Source organism: Falco rusticolus, chromosome Z (assembly GCF_015220075.1).
Source record: "Falco rusticolus isolate bFalRus1 chromosome Z, bFalRus1.pri, whole genome shotgun sequence".
In the NCBI taxonomy this organism is placed as follows: domain Eukaryota; kingdom Metazoa; phylum Chordata; class Aves; order Falconiformes; family Falconidae; genus Falco; species Falco rusticolus.
In genome coordinates, this window is record NC_051210.1 from 80,677,130 (window position 1) to 80,700,046 (window position 22,917).

Genomic DNA, 22,917 nt, shown 5'->3' on the forward strand with positions numbered 1-22,917 from the left:
TGCTCCGTTGTTTGTTTTCTAGGATCATGTTCTTGAGCTTTATCAGCGTGAAGGCTGATTTTTTAAATTCAAAACACTTCATTCATGCTTAATTCTGAGACATATGTTCCACCTTAATGTTTGCCGTTGTGGTCTGTAGATCAGTTACAAACCAGGCAAGCGGTGCTTCCATTTCCCGGCTGGGGGGTTCAGCGTAACTCACCAAGTGCAAATTGGAATTTCAAGTTTGAATGTTCAATTTGACACACATTTGTTGCATCTCCACTCTTTCAGCGTGAACTCCGTGTTTAATACACAGATTCACAACCTCAACAACATATGGAGGCACTACTTACTTGCTGCGGAAATTCACTGGGGAAGGTGATGGTCTGAACGCTGCTGAGCAGGGAAGTAGAAAAGAAATAAATCTGCTGAAGATCTTTCGTGTCTGCTCCTGGGCCTGAACAGGCTGGCTCTCAAATGGAGAGGGACAATGGGTTACTCTGCGTGCCTGACCACATCCAGGAGCTCTGGCACTCAGAATCCATTAAAGCAGTAATTTCTTATTGAGCAACGGGATTACTTTATGTCTGGGCAAAATTTTTGATCTATAGTGGTAAGACATTTTACCACCACACTACAGTTGAGTTCATTCATCACAGAAAACATCATCATGTCACTCTGTACTATGATCTATGTAGTATCCTGTATCCTGAATACTCTACGTGGCTAATTCTCCATTTCAAAACGGATACAGCTGATCAGGGAAAGGTACATGAAGGCTACAAAGCTATGGGACTGTTGGAGGGATGGCTACGACTCTTCAACCTGGAAAAAAAGACAACCAGAAAGGCTTGGCAGATGCCTAAAAAATAGCAACTGGCACAGAGAAGGCGGACAGGGACTGCCAGCAACCGGCACCTGGTCTCACCCAGTACAAGAAGCCCAGGGCATAAAAAGAGGCTCACAAGTGGCAGCTCCGAACATCTGAAGCTGGTTTTCTTTCTCCCCACAACCTGTGTTTAAGCTGTGGAGCTTATTGCCACAGGATGCTGGTAAGCTGCTAAGTGTGCCTAGGTTTTAAAAAGTCACTGGACGAGTTCATGGAAGAAAAAAATCCATTGAGGGTTATTAAAAACAAGACATTATGTCTAGGTCAGAAAAGCCATGAGCCGTAAATCATTAGAAGCTAAAACAATATTCTGGGAACGTATCTCTCAACTGCTTGCATGCTTTCACAAAGTATCTGATTTCATCTGTTATTGGGAACAGGGTTCTGGCACAGCTGAACTTTTGGTCTGACCTGGTCCAGCTTTTCTGGCACTTTCGTTACTTTTTTCCACTCTACAAAAGCTGTAAGGCTGCCGGTTCGGCGAGTCTTGCATTTGAGTCTTGTCAGCTCACCTACTACAAGAGCAAACGCTGCAGGGGAGGGCAGGAAAACAGGCTGTGCCCTTCCTCCCCTGCCTCCCAGGTCTGTCAGGCTGCACTAAGGAACTGTAAAGCCAGCTGATTTAACCTCCTCAGGATTTGCGAGGAACGAGGGGAATACTGAGACAACAACACTGCGACACATTCAGACACCAGGGGTGGCTGAAACCGCTTTCAGATGCTGGCAGTGCTGTATTCATGTGGACGATCTTCTACACAGTCATATGCTCAGGGGTGACGCCGTGCTTGGGACTGAGACCTTCTGCATGAAGGCAAGTTTCGCTCAGGAAAGCCCTGGCCAGTGGGGCATTCCACGTGATCAGGAAAACACTGGAAGACTATGGCTGCAGTCTTCAAAAGCTGACTGACTTGGGCACGTCTCCCTTTATTTCTGTGGATCCACAAGGCACTTCCTGAAACTCCACTCAATCTACTTCCAAACAGTTTTTAAATAACCAGAGGCACAGGATTTCTGCCATGAAACACTCCCACACATTATTTGTGAATTAAATTACTTCTAAGAAAGTATTCTTGGGGATAAATTTCCCCAAGTTCTTTTCTTTAGTGGAGTAAGCACAGCATTAAATTACAGGGAAACTCAACTATTATTTCATAGTTTTCTTTTTTTTTATTATAGACTTTTTATCCACATGAATGATAAAGAAACTACAACAGAGTTAAATACCTTTTTTTGATAACAGTGATTATATTCTTAATTACACTCAATATTAAATTGTAAAATATTTCCAGAGGAGTACAATTGTAATTCATACAGCAGGCAAAATACCAGAGGAGGAAAGGGCCAAGGGAGAGGGGTGTGAGAATTTCCAGTCTGCTTTTAAAAAGCACTGTGTATGGCTAACACTGCTCTATCCATCCATCCATCCAAATGTGGTTCTGGCCCATCCGGTAAGACGCGCATTTCTTTCCGTAAAACAATCACTATTCAAAAGCAAAAGATGAACTGGCAGATGTTGTCAGTGTTTGAAAGGATCGGCAGTTCCTTCCACAGCTTATCTGTAGGATTCATCGAAAGCATTTTCTCTATCAAGTTCAGTAGTCCTTCTAAAAACACAAAGACTTAAACTTTGGTACCACCAAAAAAGATCCAGGACAGGCATTTTTTTTTTTTTTTTTTTTGTTTGTTTTGTTTTTACTAATAAATGGCTGCTACATTCTATTTTACATGGTTGTCCATGATGCTTTGAGGTCACTTGTCCTTGGGTTCAGACGAACCTGATTTGTTTGTTTTTTAAATCCCCAAGCCCTTCCACTTTCTCAGTCCTTATACAAGTCAGACTTCTGAGTGGCGGGTTATAACTCCCAAAGTAACAGCTGCAAAGGATCCTGTGCTTCTGGGAATAAATAAATAAAGAAAAAAAGAAAAAAAAAAAGAAAACATGAACACTAAGCCCAAATTTGAGATTTATTTACTCACAGATTTAGGACATTTATTTACAATCCTTGAAAACGAGATAGACACAAATCACAAGCTCCAGAAGCATCCTCAGACACTTTGCTAGTTAGTACCTGTAGAGTCAAGTGGAAATACTCACATTAAAGATGAAGTGCAAATTGTGACTGACAGAAGTACGACTAAAATCAAGAGGAACACAAAGCCCAACAAAGGTAGCTGAGAAACACAGAGCATTAATTGAGTGGTTGCTCCACAACACACAAGGTCTTCACCCCCTTGGTGTATTGTGCGGGTATGTACCTGCATACACGTTCCTTCTTGAGGCAACTCTTTTCTGCTTGGCACATTGAGAATCTGAAATTGCTTCTGAACAATATAGTTGTGATTCTCTGCTTGACTGATTTAGCTTAGCAGTTAAGTAACAACTAATCTTTCAAAAGCACTAGGGCCTACTTAGAGAAATCCCTGTTGTCTGCAGGGATGGCGTGCCACTGGAAGCAAAAACAGCGTGAGAAACACATCCATCCTTCACACTCTCGGCAAATAAGCAGGAAATGCTCGTAGCCGTAATGCCAGCACCTTCCTTGCAGGGACTGTCAGCTGATGAAAACCTGATGCTGGGAACTAAACGGTGCAGTTCATCTGATGCTGCCATCCTCAGGCAGACTTTTATCGTAGATCAGTGCTTTGGACGAGGCGCTTAGGGCAGGACCCGCTGCTTTCTCATCTGGGGAAGCATACTGTTTTATTCAGGATATTAATATCACTGAATTTATTTTAAATCAGTGCTCAGATTAATGTAGACTCAACTGGAAAATGCTGGCAGCCAGTAAGAAAGTATGAACAAGAGGGCAAAACAGACCAACTTGATGCTTAGATTAATCTCCTTATCTCAGCAGGCAGAGCTCAAGGCCACAGATACTGGTTATCCAGTTACTCTATACTTACTCCTAATGTTTTTATTTTTAAGTATCCGCTTCTTTCCTAGCTCAGGCAAACTCCATCATCGATACTATCAAACCCTTCTCAGACACACCAGATTTTCTCTTGAATACCTCTACTTTGTGCATTACCGAAGTCTCTGTGTATGAATAGCTCTTTTTTCCTAATCCATCTACTCCACCTCCGGGATTTTTTTCAGTGAATGCACAAGCCAGATTTTGTGGCGTAACACTGTACCAGGGCTACCAGCTCTTTGCCTCTCTGCCTCTAAGTCCTAATCCTCTCATTTTACCAGAAAAAAAGAGAATGGCATTGACGTGTTAAGGCTTTAGCACCCAAAACTGGAATCTTCCAGGCCACTGATGATGGAGATGGTGTTTCTTCTAACTGAATGCTTCTAAAAAACACTCCTGAAAAATGCAGCATTGGGTTTAGGAAGACACTGCCCATGGGCAGCAGAGTAACTGCCATCTGCAGGAGACTGAACTACAGAAGACAGTGTAGTTCCGTAAAGCTCCCAAAACATACTGCGCTTTCTGGGAGCTGAAGAAGCTCCATTATGAGCAGAAAACATCAACACTACCAGCCCATGTGTGAACTTTCACTGCACTGTAAATGCCAAGGTATTTCCCTCCTTCCACTGAAGGTACATGACCTCCACACCACTTCCCAGTGCCAGAGAACAGAAGCAGGTGCTCAGGTGATTAGGCCTGGCTTCACCCAGTGGTCAACTCTCAACACTATGTCCTACGCCAGTGAAGCCTCGTAATTAGTGTGATGTGTTAGTTATCAGCTTTAGACCATAGCACAACACCTCCCCCCCAGACACAGCTTTTCGACCAGAATCAGTAACATCAAGCGACAGAACAATCCTCTTAATTCTTGCAATGGCTACTAAGAAAAACACAACGGGCAGATGAGGTAGAATAAAGCCCCTTCTTTCACAAGCTTACCTTTAGCTTTTGCTGAGGTGTGCACCCAGCTTCTCTTTTCTGATCAAGCTTGCTGCATAGGGAATCTGCAATGACACAGAAAAAAAGCCACTGCTTTAAGCCAGGGTTTGGCTAACAAAACATCCAAGCCAGATCCCTGCAAATGAAATGTTTTGTTTGCCTCCTTGAATCATTTCAGCCAACAGTGCCATAAATTAAAAGGATTCAACTCTTTACAAAACCACAAGAATGTCAAAGCAGAAATAAAATAAAAATGGCCCAAATTAAAACAGCAGATAGATCTTAAAAATCCAACATAAAAGATGCCTTCTGATGTTTTCTTTGTATCAGTTGCTGACGGCAAGTAAGGCCACCACCCCTTCTGCTACTTGTGAGATGACAAAAATCAGTTGTCTGTAACAGAACAGGCAACACAACACCGATCTCTCCACAGTCGAAACAGCACGCTGGGAGTATGAGACTTCATGTATTTATATCACCATAATTAGGAAGTTCATAATAGTTATCTCTGACTTGCACCAATCTGAAGGAAGCCACTGAAGTGGAACAAATAATTAAAGAAAAACAGAGAACACAGGCATATTAGGGAACATAGCTATATTTAGAAACAAAGTGGGATGATGTGCTCATTGGCTACTGGGAATACACTACAGGGCCACTCTCTTTCAATGCTGGGCCTTTAAAATGCAACAAAACTAAATTGCTCTGAGACTTCTCCATAGCTTGGAATCCAAGTCACTACAAGTTCACTATTCTTTGATGCTGCCTTTTGAAGGACTGTTGGAGGCATTCAGATTAGGATCAGAAACTCTATGTCCCTACACTCCTAAGTGCTGCTGCACACCGAGGTGACCTGCATCTGCTGTTAAGCACTCGGGAATACATTCACAAATAACATCACATATGTTACTGCCGGCTGACAAACAGGCTGGGCTGAAGTCAGGAGCAAGGCCTTAAGCTGCAGAACCAGCAAAAGGAACAGACAGACAAACGCACAGAGTTCAAGCAACCTGCCCCACACACCTAGTAACATACCAGAAGCATGTGAATTTGCATCCATATCCACCGATCATAAACCTAACGTGTGTTCTTGTACATCCCTGTTTTGGATTTAATTCTATTACGCCCACAATGTGTAAGGACACTTGTATGAATTGCGCTTAGCATGTCTCTGGGCTGGTGTAAAGCATAGTATCTACAATGACATCGAGAGATGTATCCACCCCGCCTACCTTAATAAGGAAGAGAGCAGGAAAGGCTCAGGATGAGAGGAAAGAAAGTGGCATCTGCCGCTCAGGAACTAACCCTTTCATCTCTCAGGAAAGGAGGTCAATCTGATTGAAAGCAGCAACACCAGGAAGCAGCAGTGTCTGCAAAGACGAGCTGTCTGACTGAAAGCAGAAGCCTTGCATGAGGGCATGCTGCTTCCCCCACTATGCAGCCCTGGGAAAAGGGAAATGCGCGTGCACAAACTAAGAGGCCCAAAATACTGACGACCTGAAAAGACCCATGATCCAGGTGTTTTATCTGACTCTCTTATAGCCCCTACACTTGACAGCAGCTAAAGGTATCATCAGGGAACCCTGCTTCCAGGTGCCCCAAAAAACCAGCTCTCCCCTCCACCAGCTCCTTGAACAGAGCTGCCTTCCAGGGCACGGTGTTTGCAAAGGCTGGAAAACTCCCCTCCGAACTGCAGCAGAGAAGAGTATACGAAGAAGCTGTTTTACCTGGTCACCCATTTCCATGGTTTAGATTTGAAAGGGAGCCACAAACAAACTGCCTGAATAAGCACATTTCAGCTTAGACCCGTGATGCTTCACCAACTGCTTTCTTCCTCTCTCCCGCTCACAACGGCCAATAAGCAACATCGGCTTGCATGGCCGCCAATTATATAGGACATCTCCCAAGCCGTACTGACCTAGATAATACAACGGGGGTACGTTCTGTCAGAAATTAACTGTTCTTAATCCACTTCTCTGCTATATTTGGCACATCAGCGTCTTTTCAATGTGTGTTGGTTTATCCATTCTCCTGGTAATAAATGAAACTGGGAGAGATGGGTGTTCAATAGGGAAATGACTACCTTCCTGCTGAGTTAAATCACCTACAATGTCATCTTCTACTTTTGTCATTGGAAGAGTGTTTGGTAACTCCGGTGCTGCAGTGGAATAGTATTTAGGGCTCTTCGTGACAATACCATGGATGCACAAAAGGGGACTGTAACTGCTGTGATGAAGATAGGATCAGCACTTAAATCAGCGTGAAGATCCAACACATAGCCCTTATCAAAGGGTGTACACCGCTGCCAACAATAACAGAAGTGCAGATAGTTCGGCTTTAAGTAGCAAGCAATTTGTTTCTTATGACTAAACCCACATTAATAGAAATATATCACAATGGGAGCAGACCTTTAGGGTGCAGGAGAAAGACACAGTGTCCGTATGGCATTTCTCTTGGGGCTTTTTTGTCTTAGGCTAGCTCTAGTCTGGTCCTGGGTACTGATCACCTGTTAAGAGTGAGAGCACACTCCTAAGTGCATTCCTGGAACACATCCTTGTTTGCTTCATCTGGAAGCTATCCAGTTTGCAAGCTCTGAGTCTGCTCCACAACATGAACCACAGCGCAGGTAAGTGGACATCAAAGAAGCTTTGGCACACTATCCTCTTTTGGAGACTTCACCTTTGCATCCCATCTCTAGGTAGGGCATGCAACGATACAGCACCCTGACTTCTGTCACTTGAGGAGAGAATCTTCAGTACCCCAAAGCACTACTACCTGATGTGTATCTACAGGTATTATTTAAACAATTCTCATTTCCAGAGAGCATGCTTGAGACCCCAAGTCAGAACACCATCCAGCCAAGACAGCCTTTCCAAACGCAAAGCATATTTATGCAAGAAAGGAGAAAGATGTGCAGCTGAACTGCCACTGGAAAATTACAGTCTCTGCACACACTGTGCTTTTGGATAGAACAATGCATGGGATTATCCAGAAGTAAAAGCATGCACTGAGCCTCTTGACAGCCGGAGGAGGAATGGAAGTGCCCTACAGCGCGAGTCTCCGCTATTGCCCTCTGAAAGTATTTATAGCTGTGTGGGCAGAGTTCAGAGATTCGTCCCTCCTGGGCAGGCGGTACTACACAGGATGCAAGGCAACAGAGAGCCATGGCTGGAGCACACAGTGTCTCCTCAGCATATTTTTAAGTACTGGAGCACAATACCACAGAAAAAGGACTTTGCACACAGGCAATGGCACAGGCTGGCTTGTGGCTCTCCGGTACATACACATTCATTTTTGATCAGAATTTCTGCAGATTCTAAAGGAAGAGAAGCTTTTAGTTCTGTCTTTAATAGCCATTAATTCTACAAAGCATTCCTTTTCTTTCTCCAGAATTTACTGGAGAAAGGGGCACAGCTCCACCCTATTAACCCAAGGCATACCCAGATGCACAGTCAAGATACAAGTTTTGCTCACCTGTCTTAAGAAAGCAGACAGTGGCAAATAAAATTCTGGTGAAAACAGTAACTGACAGTTCACTTTACTGTACACAGTCAGAAATGTGTACGCTACCTTTGGCATCAAAAGGACATATTCCCAACTTGTACCACTAAACCTGGAGAGGAACTCCACCAAAAATCAAAAGAACAGAACAGAACATAGAGAAGCACATCTGCAGTATCATCCCAACTGCTAAAGCACTTAAGAAATTAAAGAGAAATAAATATAAACATCTCTCTGGTTTAGAGGATGCAAGGTAATGAAATCTGCCGTGGGAGTCTGCAAAACGCAGTGTAAACAGTTCCAGAAATGCTCTTTTACCTGCTACTATCTCACATGTCAGTAGACATGCACTTCAGCGCAAGATGCAGCTCAAGAAATGCAAAAGCCATTCTGCCAAACGAACATTTGCATTTAACATTCTTGTCAAGGTCAATCAATCCAGCTGGACCACTTTAAGCAGCAGACCAAAGATTCCCAGTAAAGCACTGCTACTTATTTCCACTTTTGGAACGTGGAGTGACATGCATGCAGTGACCAAGATCTCCGCACACAAAAATGTGGATATTCCATGTTTGTATAGTGAATACATTAGTAGCACAAACCACCTACTTTCCATATACAATCTAAAGTAGGAATTAAACCTATTGGTGCTTTTCTTAATTACAGTAGGACCCAGAGGAACATAATCTCATACCTCTGAAGATCCACCTACATTACCACACTGTAGACTTTTTTCCTTCTTTTAAACACACCTCGTGAATCTTTAAAGACCAGGGTGAATGATGATGCAGAGGTAGATAAAATCAGTTTCGCATATACATAGTTCCTGATTTATTTTATTCTCTGCCTCTGAAGAACGGAGATGATTCAAAGCAGCACAGAGTAGAAGGTCATCAAACATCAGAGCAGTTCCAGCTAGATCCAGTTCTGAGCTCTGAACATTGTTATCATCAGGCTAGTGAGGAGGAATTCAGTTCACAGGAGTATAAATAAATTTTAAAAACCCAAACCAACACCTTCCACTTGAGCTGGAAAGACAAAGGAGTCTGAGTGATTCACATTTTTAACATGTCTCAAAGACCTGCTGCCTTTTACCCTTATGGAAGATGAATGGGATTGATCACTACCTGATCTTAGTAATCTGAACTACCATGGCAGGGTGACAAACACCACCTTAGCTTTTCCTGATGGATAGGTTACAACTGTGGTCAGTGCTTCCTGGGAACCTACAAACTACTTGTAAGAGACCAAGGAAATTAAGAAAAGCTAACCTGTTTGCAGGAGGCTTAAAGTTACTGCTTGGTGGTCTACTCCTCTGTGACAATGTTTTAGAGGGGCTTACAAAAACATAAAAGGATAAAAATCATCACATTGGGAATGCTGCTTCTGATCTTTTTCTCCCACCAGGCAGCTAGGAAAAAAGCTGTGCTTTTTACATTTGATCCACTAACACTGTTGCTCTGAAGACAGTATCAGAGAGATAGAGAGTCTCAAGCAGAACCTGACTCAGTACATTGTTAGGCTGTCTGGGCTGTCCAGACAGACGAATTCTGGTCACACTGGAAAAGGCGGGTGAGCTCTTCTAACGCCATACCACATGTGCCGTGTTAGAATCTACCCCAGCCTCCTTGGCAGTGATTTTTTCTCAGTGGCCCTTTCTGTACAGGTTAATTAAAAAAGTTAGATCCATGCCTGAATCCGTATGTTAAATCTGTATTTTACATATGGCCTCCAAGTACATACATGGGACTTAGCCAATATGGGAGACAGCACTGTGAAGGAGGAGGAAGAGAAAAATGCATTCAGTGATTTAAGATCCATTTTCTTGTTAAATACGATGCTCAGCTGCTTCCCGGCACTTGGCTCAGCGCTTGGCACAAACAGGTTGCAATGCTTCCTGGTAGCTGCTCCAGACACTAACTCCTTTCTCAACAGAAATTGCTGATGGCCACACATTGTCCCACTGCTCCAGCTACCTACCAAGCCAGGTTATGTCCAGAGAAGCCAACATCCACTGCAGATGATGTGACAGCACAGAACCCACCCCCCACCTTCCCAATGATCTGAGCTTTACTCCTGACTTTCAGGAAGCCAGAATTTTTTTTTTTTTTTTTTTTTTGAAGTCCAGAGCGGGCAGAGCAGTAAAATAAAACCCCACTGATTAAACACGGCTTTAACGGCGGCTGCTAGGTACCGAGCCCGTGGCGCCGCCCGCAGGCGCCGGCGGTGCAGTGCCGGCCGGGGAGCAGCAGAGGGCTCCCGCAGCCCGCGCCAGCGCCCCCCGAGCTGCCACCCCACTGCGCGGGCCCTCGCCACGCGTGGCGATTCATCGTCACCTTCTGCATTGCAGTTTCACAATGTCACCCAAAAACCGGGTGACAAAAAGCGTGACACTCTGCGTTCGGTAGCGGCTAGGCACTAAGCAGTACCATCAAGTAGTTCCTTCCATACAGCAGGTTACAGCGGGCCTTGGCACTAGAAACTTTTGAAACATATTTGGTTAATTTTTTTCACGCTTAGCTTCAGCTTGTTGTATTCCAGACATTTCTGATATATCAAACACACTAAAGCAGTTTATTTTAAAGTCTGACTACTCAGTTAGGCAGCTTGAAGAATTCCAGTTCAGGGTGAGTGAAACCATCGTTCTGGCAAAACCTGCCTCTGGTACCCATTGTTATAGAGATGCCTTCATGATCATGCACAAGTCTTCAGGAAGGACTAATTTAAATTGTATAATCCTTAAGTGGTGAGAGGAGCCAAAGAAAACCGACTCTGTGCATTTATATTGTTTGTAAAATTAAAAAAAAAAAAAAAGGCAATTAAGCCAAGTCCTACAGCTAGTTATACAAGTAAATTTTGAGTATAATACTACAGAAGTATATACCTATGAAGCTGTAAGTAAAAATAAAGTATGCATTAAACACTTCTGCTTTTCTCTTTGCACTTTGGTGTTAACAAAATTAGGTGTGGGCTGCTCTGTTAAAACAATAGTATAGGGTCCCAGGTACATACCAAACAACACAACCTGCTCCTGCTAAAAACGAGTCAACAACAACCAAACAAAAAACAACCAAGTCACCATGCTTTTTGTGTATTCTGCACCAAAAGCTTTAATTCATTCATGTGATAACCCAAGAAGGCCAAAAGAGTTCTATTGTTAGCACATTCAGCTCATTAACATTAATTCTAGATCTAATCATACAAGATGTATTCACATGAATGAATTAAAGTAACTGCAGGCACTGTCACATCAGAAGTGCTGACTCCATTTCAGTTATCAACAAAAACATCACTGAAGATTTCTGCACCCATCTTAAACAAACACACTTGTTATTTGCAGCAGTTTCTCTGTTCTTCATATGCAAACATCCTTTTATCCATCCCACTGATACACAACCTGCCTTAAGATAATCAGCAGGGATACACAAATGTGAGCATAAAGGCTTACTGATGATTTGCCAACGTTTCTATTAGTAACAGTTAAACTCAGGAAGCCACAGCCAGTGAAGAAGTCCTGAATTGTTGGTGCAGTACATTAAATGTTGCAATTACTCTCTATAAGTACATTCAGCCAGCTCTGTTCAATGATTAAGTGACTATCAGTCTTTCTGTAGCCCGCATCAGCAAGTGAAAAGGGTGTGAATTACATGATCGTGTTTCTTTTCCTGTCCAAGCAAAAATACTACACTGAACCTTGTGATTTCTCCACGTCTAATTCAGAAAAACCACCACAGTTGGCTCGCTGGCAGTCTGGGATATCCAGGTTCAGAAACAACTTCACAACTGGGCCACAAAGTGAACAGCAGAGATGATCCGTTCTCCTCCTGGGAGGGAGAGTTAGTGAGCTCCAAGTTCAGCTGACACAAGAGATGAAGGCTGAACTGGGATCACAAACTTTGTGCTTGACTGTGCTTCGCAGTAGGAATCAGGTCACCTGCCTCAAGCCCAAAGCAGCAGGGGAAGTACTTTTCAGGATGTCATCCTAATCACCACCATCTGTGTCAACGCAATTCACAGATCAAGCCAAACTCCTTGTCTAGCATTAGGAGACAAATGGGAACACAGCAACAACTGGACACATTAAAGGAAAAGAGTGGAAAGACCAGCAGCAAAAACTCTCCAAAGATGTTCTGGACTTCAAATTCCTGCATAAACAACTTCCTTCAAGAACCCTCCATCTCTCATTGAAATCCCCAAAGTCAGCAGGAACATTTGGCAGCTCTAAAAATAAGGCCGCTCCTAAATGCCTCTAAACAAAGGTGCACAAGTTTGACAATCCTGGCCTTCAGCTTTATTTTTATGTCCTAACCCATCAATTAGAAAATGACAGTACCAGAAGGCTGGACAACGCCTTCTCTGCACCAGGGTGTGTGACAAGCACAAGGAAAATTTAGATGCTTGAGCACAAGGCTTATTCAGTTATGTGGGGGGATATTTGGCAAGCCTGCCTGCCTCAAAAAACCCTGTTGAATACCATCAGACTGATCACACAAAAAACGTCAGCAAAACAAGCATTAGATGATAGCTTCCCATTTGTTACAATGCCCTGCTCTTAAAACTACACTAAGCAAGACCTGAGTAAAGAAACAGCTTCCCGTACTCCACTCCACACTTTTACTGGATTAAGTATGTGAAGTTTTCAAAACACCATAGTTGTACACAGTGATCTAGAGCTGCACTAACACACACATGCGTGTGCAAAATCCCTTGATTTTAAAATAACAAGCAAGAGACCAAACAACATGTGCCTGCACTGAACTGTGTTTGGCAACTTGATCCTTTACTGCTGAGTTAAGCACTTCTAGTGGCTGCAATTCGAAAAAGACACATCCTAAGGTTTATTTGCCAGTAAGAAGCTGGCCTCGCGCAGATTCCCAACTGAGGGCTGAAATGCACCCCTTGGCAACTCGTACAAGGTAGAAACATGTAATTGCTTAAGGTTTACTGATTCAGTCCTCACGATTCTCTCTGAAGAAGCACTTCTCGGTGTTGAGGCAACAAATTTCATTTAGCCGAAACATGAAGATCCATCTGGTTACTGTATGAAAGTAAATCTCCAGGTAATTAAGACTCTAAACCAGCTGAGAACCACATGCTTACGTCTTGCTAAGAACATGACCTCTGCAACAGTACATCCACATGGCTCACAAGAGAAAAAGTTTGAGGAGTGCATTTAAAAAACATAAAGCAACCATTCATAACATTTTTAGCAGAGAAGGCAAACTTACAATTTGTAGCTGCTGTACCATTTCTTCTCTGTACGCCAGTTCCCGCTTCATCTGATCTTGAAAATTATCTATAGCAGAGGGAAAAAAAAAAAGTCGATGCAGTAATTAAAACAGAGACCACACGGCAGAATTCATATAAATCAAACCAAATCACTACTAAGGAACCATGAAGCACTACAAAAGCCCTTCACCCAAATAAAGCATGTGCCTAATAAAAACTTAACTAGTAGGAGACACTACAGACAACAGAAAAACTATTTCCAAACTATTATTTAGCTACTTCCCCAACTAGGAAATTTAGGCTGTCGAGTTTCTGTTGCTGGCATTATTTCCACAATTATCCTCTCAATGGACAAAACTCTGCAGTCATTAGTCATACTTCTATCAACACTGAAGAGAACAGCAAAAACTGCTGTGTTTTGCTTTGGCATAAATCTGTTGACATCAATAGCGACATCCAACATGTGAGAAGACGAAGCACTCAAGGATGCAGGATTTGATTTGTAGTTTGTAACACAGTGCTGACAGCTTTGAGTAAACCTCAGACTAAAGCTCCACAAACAGTGATGTGGAACTCAGAAGGGGAAAAAAAAGTATTTGAAAGACAGATCCTGAACAGCTGGGTTACAGCATAGGCCAGCCTTCCTACTCTAGTTGCTCCTCCTTCCCTTACTTTCCTCCTCAATAATCATTTCAGACAAAAATTAATTCGGTAGAAGATTAACTGCTGGTCTGTGTTCCATAACACTGCTGCTGGAGCAGGGGAAAAAGAAAAATATAAGCAGAACAACTGATAAGCAAACAACCTGGAGAGTTGCATGTTGGAGACTTGAGTGCAATGATGGACTATCACATGGAAGAGAAAACTCATTCAACCATTATCATTTTGACCCAGGAAACAAGCCTGTCCTGGACCACAGAAGCAGCAAGGTGAACGCCACCGCAAATCAGTATGGAGCACCTCAACACACAGAACTCTGAGAAGGGAACTACAAGGCCAAGGCAGCTAAAATGATGTATTTACAACTAACCAATTCAAAGAGTTAAACAGTCGTGCTGGTTGCTGGGACACTAGCCCAGGACTCAGGAAGCCTGGGGTCAATACCTGCTCTACTGGACTCTGCATGTATGTCTCCATGCCTCCTTTCATCACCAGTACTGCAGGAATAATAACATTGCCTCATCGGACAACTGCATTGGGAGGATCAGTGGATTAAATGACTGCGGGTACTTCGATAGCACAGAAATGGGAGTCACAGAAACACCTACATTGCAATGGAAAATCTGAGTGCAGGTGAGAACGAGCGGCTTCTATTAATACTCTGTGTGCTGCCACAGCGCTGGCAGCTCACCCACGCCCAAACCAGCCGCACAGCCTCGCCATGACTTCTCAACCCCAAAAGCAGGAGCAAGAAGGCAGTGAGCAGCCGTGGCACGACAGAGTGGAGAGGAAAGATGCACCTCACCTGCAGGAAAAGGGGACATGTGCCCCATCAAGTGTGGGCATAGAAATCGGCTAGAAGAAAGTACAAGAAGGCAGAGCTCTGTCACACAATAATTCTGCCCTCTCTGAATGACAAGCAGAAGCTATTGTTTAAAAGGAAGGAGGCACTACGGGACGAGAAGAAAATAGCAACGGAACAAAGAGTGAGAAAATATGTCAGGCTGAAATTGAGTCCAGCAAGAATACAAGCACAGCTACATAGAAAAGGACATGACAACACTGACTAATAAAGTTCTTCAGACTTCAAATAAATGCCCACATAATTTTTCAGCCTATTCCTTCTACTCTAACTCGACCAGAAAAAAAAAGCCAACAAAAATAAAGATGGTTTGCAATCCTCTCTTCCTAGCCCCCAAAAAGCCATGCAGTGTAAAAGGTGACCACCTCCTGGTCACTAAAGGCTGCTAGATCTGTGCTAGCTACTACTGAGGTCCTCTGAGTAGGCTATATGGAGATTTCTTCATTCTCTCCTTTTCCTTCCTGGAGGTATGTAAAAGGCATGTAGATGTGGCACTTGGGGACACGGTTTAGTGGTGGACTTGGCAGTGCTGGGTTAATAGTTGGACTCGATGATCTTAAAGATCTTTTTGAACCTAAATGATTCTATGATTCTATGACTGCCTCTTCATAGGCTCATCACCTCTCAGAACAAATAGCTCAGAAATCTTGCTCAGTCCTGCACTGCAAATGTCCAAGCTCACAGTGGAAATTGAGTGTTAATGGTAAGATAGTGTTTTTACGCCAGCATTTATCTGAGTCTGAAAGCTTACAGACAAAGCTGTAAGCAATACCCAAGAGAAAGGATATGAATATTTAAATAGTTTTCTTAACACAAAATTAAATACTTTAACTACCCAGACTATTGTCTCTGCTATTTTATTGCCACATTGTTAAATGCAGCCGGACAAAATGCATACCAAACAACACCAAAGGTATAAACCGAAAGAAGGTTCCGGGAGAACACACTGCCACCATGCACAGGTGCTCGCATTTCTATCAGGACAGCAAATTCTTCGATTTTCTTCAAGTGATCTGATCTTTTTTGATTTGCTTCAAGTGATCTCTGCGTTGAGAGACCTTACAGGCAAAGGAAAGCCTCATCTGCAGCTTTCAATACAATAGCATATGAAAAATAAAGGTGCAAACAGCAGAAGACAAGGTCTGCTGTCTTACAAATCATCCCAAGTCCACATTTCAAGCAGGTACAAGAAGCCAGAGAGAAGCATGCAGCATAGCACTGCTAAATCAGCTCGCAAATATCAGTTCTCATTTAACAGTGATTTCCATGAGGAAATCCACATGTGTTCATCCACATACAAGACTGCATAGCACTTGCTGTGGGTGGTGGTTTGACGCTATTAATGTGCAACACCCTAAACGTGCTCGGTTCCAAATCCAAGATCCAAAGAAAGGTGTCTTTGGAGTTAACCACAGGTAACCCAACAGGAGCATTTTCTACAGAGACACAGTATGACCTTCCACATCTCACATGTTGCCTCCCAGCTGAAACATGGATGACTTTTTCTCTTTTTTAAAAAAGGCTAAGAGGACTTAAGGACCAACAGATTCTTATTTATCCAGACAGCGGAAAGCACAGGAAGAACCACCACCACCCTGGCAGTGTGTTCCTGTCCTCAGCAGCTTTAGGGACGGGACAGAGATCCGGTACCCACAGACACGCAGCCTGATGCTGCAGTGAGCCAGGCTGGGATATAAAGCCTGTTACCTGCCTGCTCTTCGCTCCCTCCTACAGCCTCAGGTGTCTCCAAGCCATGATAAATCCATCAACACAATTTTAATTTTACCTCAGTTTTCCTTTAGTTGGATCTCCAAAGACTACTCTCCCTAGCTCCTCCCAATCCAATACCACCACAGGCAGTCAGTGACTTAGGAAACCTGACAAAACAAATAGTTTCTAATACCTGACCTAAAGCAGCAGCCCTGTTCAGCTGGAAAAGCCTGGAACAGACCCCATTTCTTTTGCCAGAATACGTACTGCTCTGGAGGAGAAATTACACTTATCTTGGATTCTACACTTACTTGATTTACAAAGACCCTTTTTCTTGGTTTATGATATGTGGAGGAGGGGTGTTTTTTTGGTAAATCTAAATCTGTAAATAGGTTTTACGGTTACTTGTATGTATTGTTTATAGCACATTATCTGTTTTCTATTTTAATCCTGAAGAAAATTGACCACTACTTTGTGGTACTTTGAAACCACATATTTTTCAAGCTGTTATACACAGTTGCCACTTCCTTGGTCAGCCGTACGTGTTCTTTTCTTTTATTTGAATTGTATTTCATGTGGTTTAATTGCAGTGTTTATTTACATGGCAATGACAGAGCATTAATTTTACTGCAGAAGAACAAAAGGATAAATAAGTGACCTGAATGGCAAAACTCCAAGATGCCTTTTGGCCAATACCACACATCAGTGTTTTGATCTACACAAATTATTTGAAAATTACCTCACTCCAAACCCAAGTAATGACTGAATTTATACTGAAGGATGAGGTTATCCTCCTTTCATTAATCTCTGTATCACCTTAGGCAGATCTTCTCCTTTATGTAGCTGTCTACATCTTCCAGTATTTGGGCTAAGGATGGAGTCATTCCCAGAGTCATCACACTTCCTTGCTTCCCTGAACTTACCCTAAATGCTACAGAGAGGACAAACATATTTTTTAAAATAATAGGAAAATGCTGTCCATGTTCCCACCTTTTCCTGTGATGCGGGGAGGTACAACACTTGCGACAGTGGGTTTTGGTTGACTTGCTTACCTCATGGGTACTGGCAATACTGGGGTTTGTCCCTGGAGTTTTTATGAAGGAACTCAGAGGACTAACAATACTGAGGGTTTCTGAACTCTTGAAGAAATTATGATGAACCAACACAAGGGCATTTTGCGTTGAGTGCTGGTCAGATATTTCAGTCACACAGGAGTTAACAAGTTAGCAAATGGCTGAAGAGAACGACAATTAGCCTGGGAAGGTTTTAACGTATATCTTGGCTTGCTGTGAGTCACGCAACTCCACAAGGCGCCATCCGCATATAGTCTCATGGGAAAACACAGACAAAAAGTGAGAGGTTTAGAAAGCAGAGTTTATAAAAAAAAGTAGTATCAACATTAGGAAAATACTGAATGGAGATGCTGCCAGACCTCCTTTGGACTTCACAAAGAAGCAAAATGCGGGTGCAAAGACACTTTTTCTTTTAGGTTGCATTTAATATCGACTGAGGGGTCTCTGGGCAGGCAGCTGCAGAGCCGTGACAGCCAGGCATGGGAAGCCTGCACAACAGTACTGATCTCTGCATGGTGCTGTATTACAGACAGGCAGAGAGCAATGGAGATGCTCTGATCACTCCTGCTCTGTAACACTACCTTCACTGCATGTTAGAGAGCCCTTACTGTGTCTTCTACCACGTCCTGATCTACGTGGGATTTTCTCTTGGAAGCATGTTTTCCCCTGTTGCTGCCAATGTAATTCAAAAGGTCTCAGTCACTTAAGTCTTTTCCCATATCCCTGTGCATGCAGTTCAACTTTCTGGCAGCTTTACAAAAAACCCAGCTAACTGTCCATTTTGTTTCCTTTTATTTAACACATGCCCAGCACATTCTATCACCCCCAGCTCGCAAGCACCCTGTTCATCAGCCATGGTGAAAGGGTCATCTCAAATAGCCCACCTCAAGAGGAAAAATCCAACCAGGTGTTTCTACTCCTTAAACACAAGCCAAATCAATGCTACAGCGTCAGCTAAAACCACCTAAAGATGACTATGAAGCATCTTGTCTTCAAAAGCCTCCAAGAAGACGGTTAAGACCACCGACATCACTGTATCCTGAGAACCCCCAGACATGTTTCTGTCTACTGTATTCAATGTTATCAAAAAGTTATCAAAACCAGTAAAACATTCACCAAAAGAGACATCCAGTTCCATATTTTTCCTACAAAAACTTGCTTGGGCAGCCTGAGAAGCCACAGCAGAAGTGCCATCAAGCTCAGCAGACCTAAGCCAAAGACCCTGGCAACACAACTGGGAACATTCCTCTCCCATTTTAACAATGTGACACCACCCACCCACAAATAACACCAAAACCACAGATAAGTGCCTTACTGAAGACTGGGAAAGACGCATTTCCTTTCAACACCTGGAATTCCTGTTCTAGTCTCCTCCGTAAGTCGATCTGTTCAAACAAAACCTTCTGGAGTTCCTCTAACAAAGAGAAAAGAAAAGTGGTTTTGCTAATCTGTATAAATAATTCTTGAAAGAACCATTGCAGAGCAATTCATTACTATAAGACAAAATATTTAAGCAGTTACAAAAAAAAAAAAAAAAAGTGTTGCATAGACCTACAATAGATTTTGTGCAGAAAGCCATGAATATAAATCAATGTAATATATTATTTTAAAGTATTATATTACAGTGTCATGTATTGATTGATATATATGCATTAATCTCAATTATATCCACCCAAAGGTCCATATATTATTCATATGTTACTTGACAAGCTTAAAATATGGTGCAGAACAAAAGTGCCCCCTATTATCCTCATATTCTATTAAAACAAAGAGCAGTTTTATAATGTAAGAGGCCCTTATTTGTTTTACCTTTCCCCATGTTTTCTACATCCTTCTTCAGTGAATGAGGTGAATTGGTTTCTTGCGTGTGTTCACCTTAAAAAAAGAGAAAGAAAAAAGTTATTGATTTACTGATACTGCTTTTTTTTAGCATTGTCCTTGCTATGCAAATGCTTCAGAGAATCTGGATAAAAAAAAAAGAGGAAAAAATTATACAGAAAGAGTAAGATTGAGGTTTATCTACACATCTCCACATATGCAGCACAAATGTTTGCAAGACCTGCGCTTGCTTCTAGTTTAGTGAAGTACCTACTCCAGCCGTGGCCTCCTGCAGACAAGACCCGACATCTCCTTGATACATAGGAGAGTTCCTCTTGCACGTCATCTGCCAAACTGATCCCTGCTTTCCCTCTAAACCCTCTTGAAGATGCTCTCATCAGAGAATGACTAGGAGCAAGCTGAGAAAGGTGTAGAGCCTTCTCTACAGTCTCATCTCCTCTCCTCACAACAGGAAGTCCAAGCTAACTAGCTGAGCAGGACCTTGTTCCAAAAACCAAAGGCAAAATCCTTTCTGCACGAGCCTCTTTGCCTTCATCAACTCTTTCACTCATCACCTTCTAGAGCTCTATGGCATGTGCTTGTTGTAACAGGATATAATTCATATCCAGCTGAGATAAAATTGACTTTAGTGGTATTTGCATCTAAAGGATACACCCGTAAGGTCAACCAATTCAGAGACTTCCGTCTTAGGTTGCTCAAGTAACTTTTAATCACATAGCAGTAAAGAATTTTCTAGATAACAGAATTTGGCTGTTTTCAGATATATGCATGCTACTTCTTCCAGCCTTTTCCCTCTGCAAGTAAAACAAAATAAATCTTCACAAGGTGTTAAGTTCACCTGGATGACAGTTTGACTTAAGTATGAACCTTCTGACAGGTGTTATTTTCATTATCCTCTGGAACTAGGGAAATTTTCCTGTAATTTCTATGAATGTGGTCTTGAAACAAAAAGCTATGAAAAAATGTTTTTAGCAGAAAAAAATAGCTTTTTAGCAGAAATTAATTGGAGATTGTCTGTTATTTACAGCTGAAGTAGAAATGGACTCTCAATAATTATAAAAATATTTAGTAAATAACCAATTACTGAAATAATTGGACTAATTCTTGTTTTAGTCCGGCCAGTAAACACCTATCATTAACTCCACTGATAAGTAATCACAAGACATACATGTAAAGCAAGTCATGTCTTTATGTATTTGAAAGAAAGAATTATGGAGGAAGTACCTTGGGTTTTTTTGAAAATAGAAAGCCATAGCACTGAATAGGTCATCACACCACAGACAAGATAGCAGTTACTTAAAAAACTTGTGCTGTCACCATGCATTTGATAGTTGGTCATCACAATAAGCTAATTTTGAAGTTGAATTGGAAAGTCTTGTTTTAGATGCAGTCAGAAATCTTTCTGCAAAACATTTATTTCTGTTTTTCAAAATCAATGCATTCTTATATCTAGAGTAAACCTTGAAGTCACAGTATATGAAACATATCCAATATTCATGCATTTTAGCATCTGCTATCTCTTCATTCCTTAAAAAAAAAAGCAACCATTCAGGCATACACATTTACAAAACGGATCTCCAGTGCCAGCAATTCCATTTTAAAAATCTGTTTACATAACACAGTAATTACAAAAATCATTTTTGTATGATATCTGATAAAAACAAATATTTTCTGCAGGTAAGTTGTCTCACCACACTAAAAGAAATAGCAAGCTTAAAAATATATCACCTTTTGGGCAGTGGTTTGAGGTGCTTCCATAATCTAAAATGGTCTTTTTTTTTTTTTTTTTTTAGTTAAAATAATTGTATTTTAAACAGGATTGCTAGCAAAAGAAGTATTTTGTTAGATAAATTAGGGTACACAAAATCAAAAAGAAGGCATTTAAATTTAGAAAGGGTATTTATTGAATTATAAATACCAGTATATTTTTCCAATCAATGTCTTTCCTTGAAACATTCTTTTCTCAATGTTTTATGTGCAATTTTGAGGGATAACAGACTCACAGACAGAAGGTAACTGGATTTTTGAAGGGGAGGAAAAGAAAGAGGAAGAGACTAGCTCCTAGCACAGAGCATGGTGGCAACATAGCTCTTTCCCACTTGCTCGGTTGAGCTTTCAGGGCCGTATCATTTCAGGCTGCCAACTCGCTGGGACTGAAAGAACTGCATCAAAATGAAAATAAGGGCATGCAGCATGAAGAGTAACTTCTCCAGCATCTGCAGCCACCCTGCTAAGCCACGGAAAAGGCTTACTATAAAATCCCCCATCCTGCCCCCCAAACAAGTAAACAACAGGATGGGACAAGTGAAGGTATTTAAAGGCAAAACCCAGCATATACGGTTTTAAAGACTAACTGTGCTTTTAAACTGCTTTCTGATGTTCAGAAAAGCCTCAACATTATTATTAACTGTAATAATAATCAGATGGGTTTCACCTTTCCAGTCCCCTGAAAATGATAATCAGGAGCCTGCTCTTCTCCATTTTTCCATACTTCCCAGAGGCCTCATCATGTGTTGTGTACTCTTCTACCTTAATTGAAAGGGAGGAGGTATTGAATATTTAACCAGCTTCCTTTCTCTTAAATGTTAATTAAAAGCTAAATAGGTGTTTAAAAACAAACAAACAGAAAGCCCAAAGAATTTTAATCAGTCTAAGCAAAAATCACTTCCCCTTCTAATAGCTCCACCATAACTCTCTTGGGCTTTGCCTACACACAAACTTGGAGCAGTGTTTCAAACAGCAGCACTGAAAGCTGCGCAGCACCCCCAGTACGGACACCTAGGTTTTCTTTAAGAGGAGCCTATTTCAGTTTATGTAGAAAAATCAAACTACACCCCAACTGTCTGTTGGCTAGGGGGAAAAGGGGTTGAAGTATTTGTAGCCAGTTTAAACTGTCTCAGCTAAAGCTTTCAGTACCTCTGCTCTTCCCAGTTAGCTCAGGTGCACGGACATTGTCATTCTGGAGTAACGGTACACGGGTTGTATTTTACACAAATGGCCTTTCTTAACCTGGAATGTGGACATCCAGCCACAAAGGAAAGCAGAAATGACATATGTGAGTAGACACATCTCAAATTACTCTATCAGTACTCTGAAAACAAGAGGTCCCAATCTGTACATTGACACCTCAGCTCTTGTGATGCCACCATTTAATTAGCTCTACAACCACTGCAGTAGTTAAGATTTAAATTTTTAACGTAAGAAATGCACAGAAACATTTCTAAATGTATTCTCCTCAAAAGAAATGCATATTGCCCTTGTCGTACAAAACCAAACCAGCCATAGCCAGGTTACCTCTTCATTCTGCGCCACCCAAGAGCA

General features: G+C 41.9%; 1 protein-coding gene across 2 annotated transcripts in view; it reads right to left on the bottom strand.

The window, feature by feature from the left end:
• Positions 1–2,062: 2,062 nt before the first annotated feature.
• SKOR2 (SKI family transcriptional corepressor 2) overlaps positions 2,063–22,917 on the bottom strand; it is a 29,541-nt gene continuing 8,686 nt past the window's right edge. Inside the window, exons 5-9 of one of the 2 annotated variants that reach the window (XM_037374551.1) lie at positions 19,567–19,632; positions 19,073–19,171; positions 13,452–13,519; positions 4,723–4,787; positions 2,063–2,765 (exon numbers count right to left, since the gene is read on the bottom strand). In XM_037374551.1, the coding sequence (XP_037230448.1) occupies positions 4,725–4,787; positions 13,452–13,519; positions 19,073–19,171; positions 19,567–19,632 (296 nt within the window). In that variant the 3' untranslated portion in view covers positions 2,063–2,765; positions 4,723–4,724. The remainder of the gene's footprint in view (positions 2,766–4,722; positions 4,788–13,451; positions 13,520–19,072; positions 19,172–19,566; positions 19,633–22,917) is intronic. The other variant, XM_037374552.1, reaches the window with a different exon arrangement.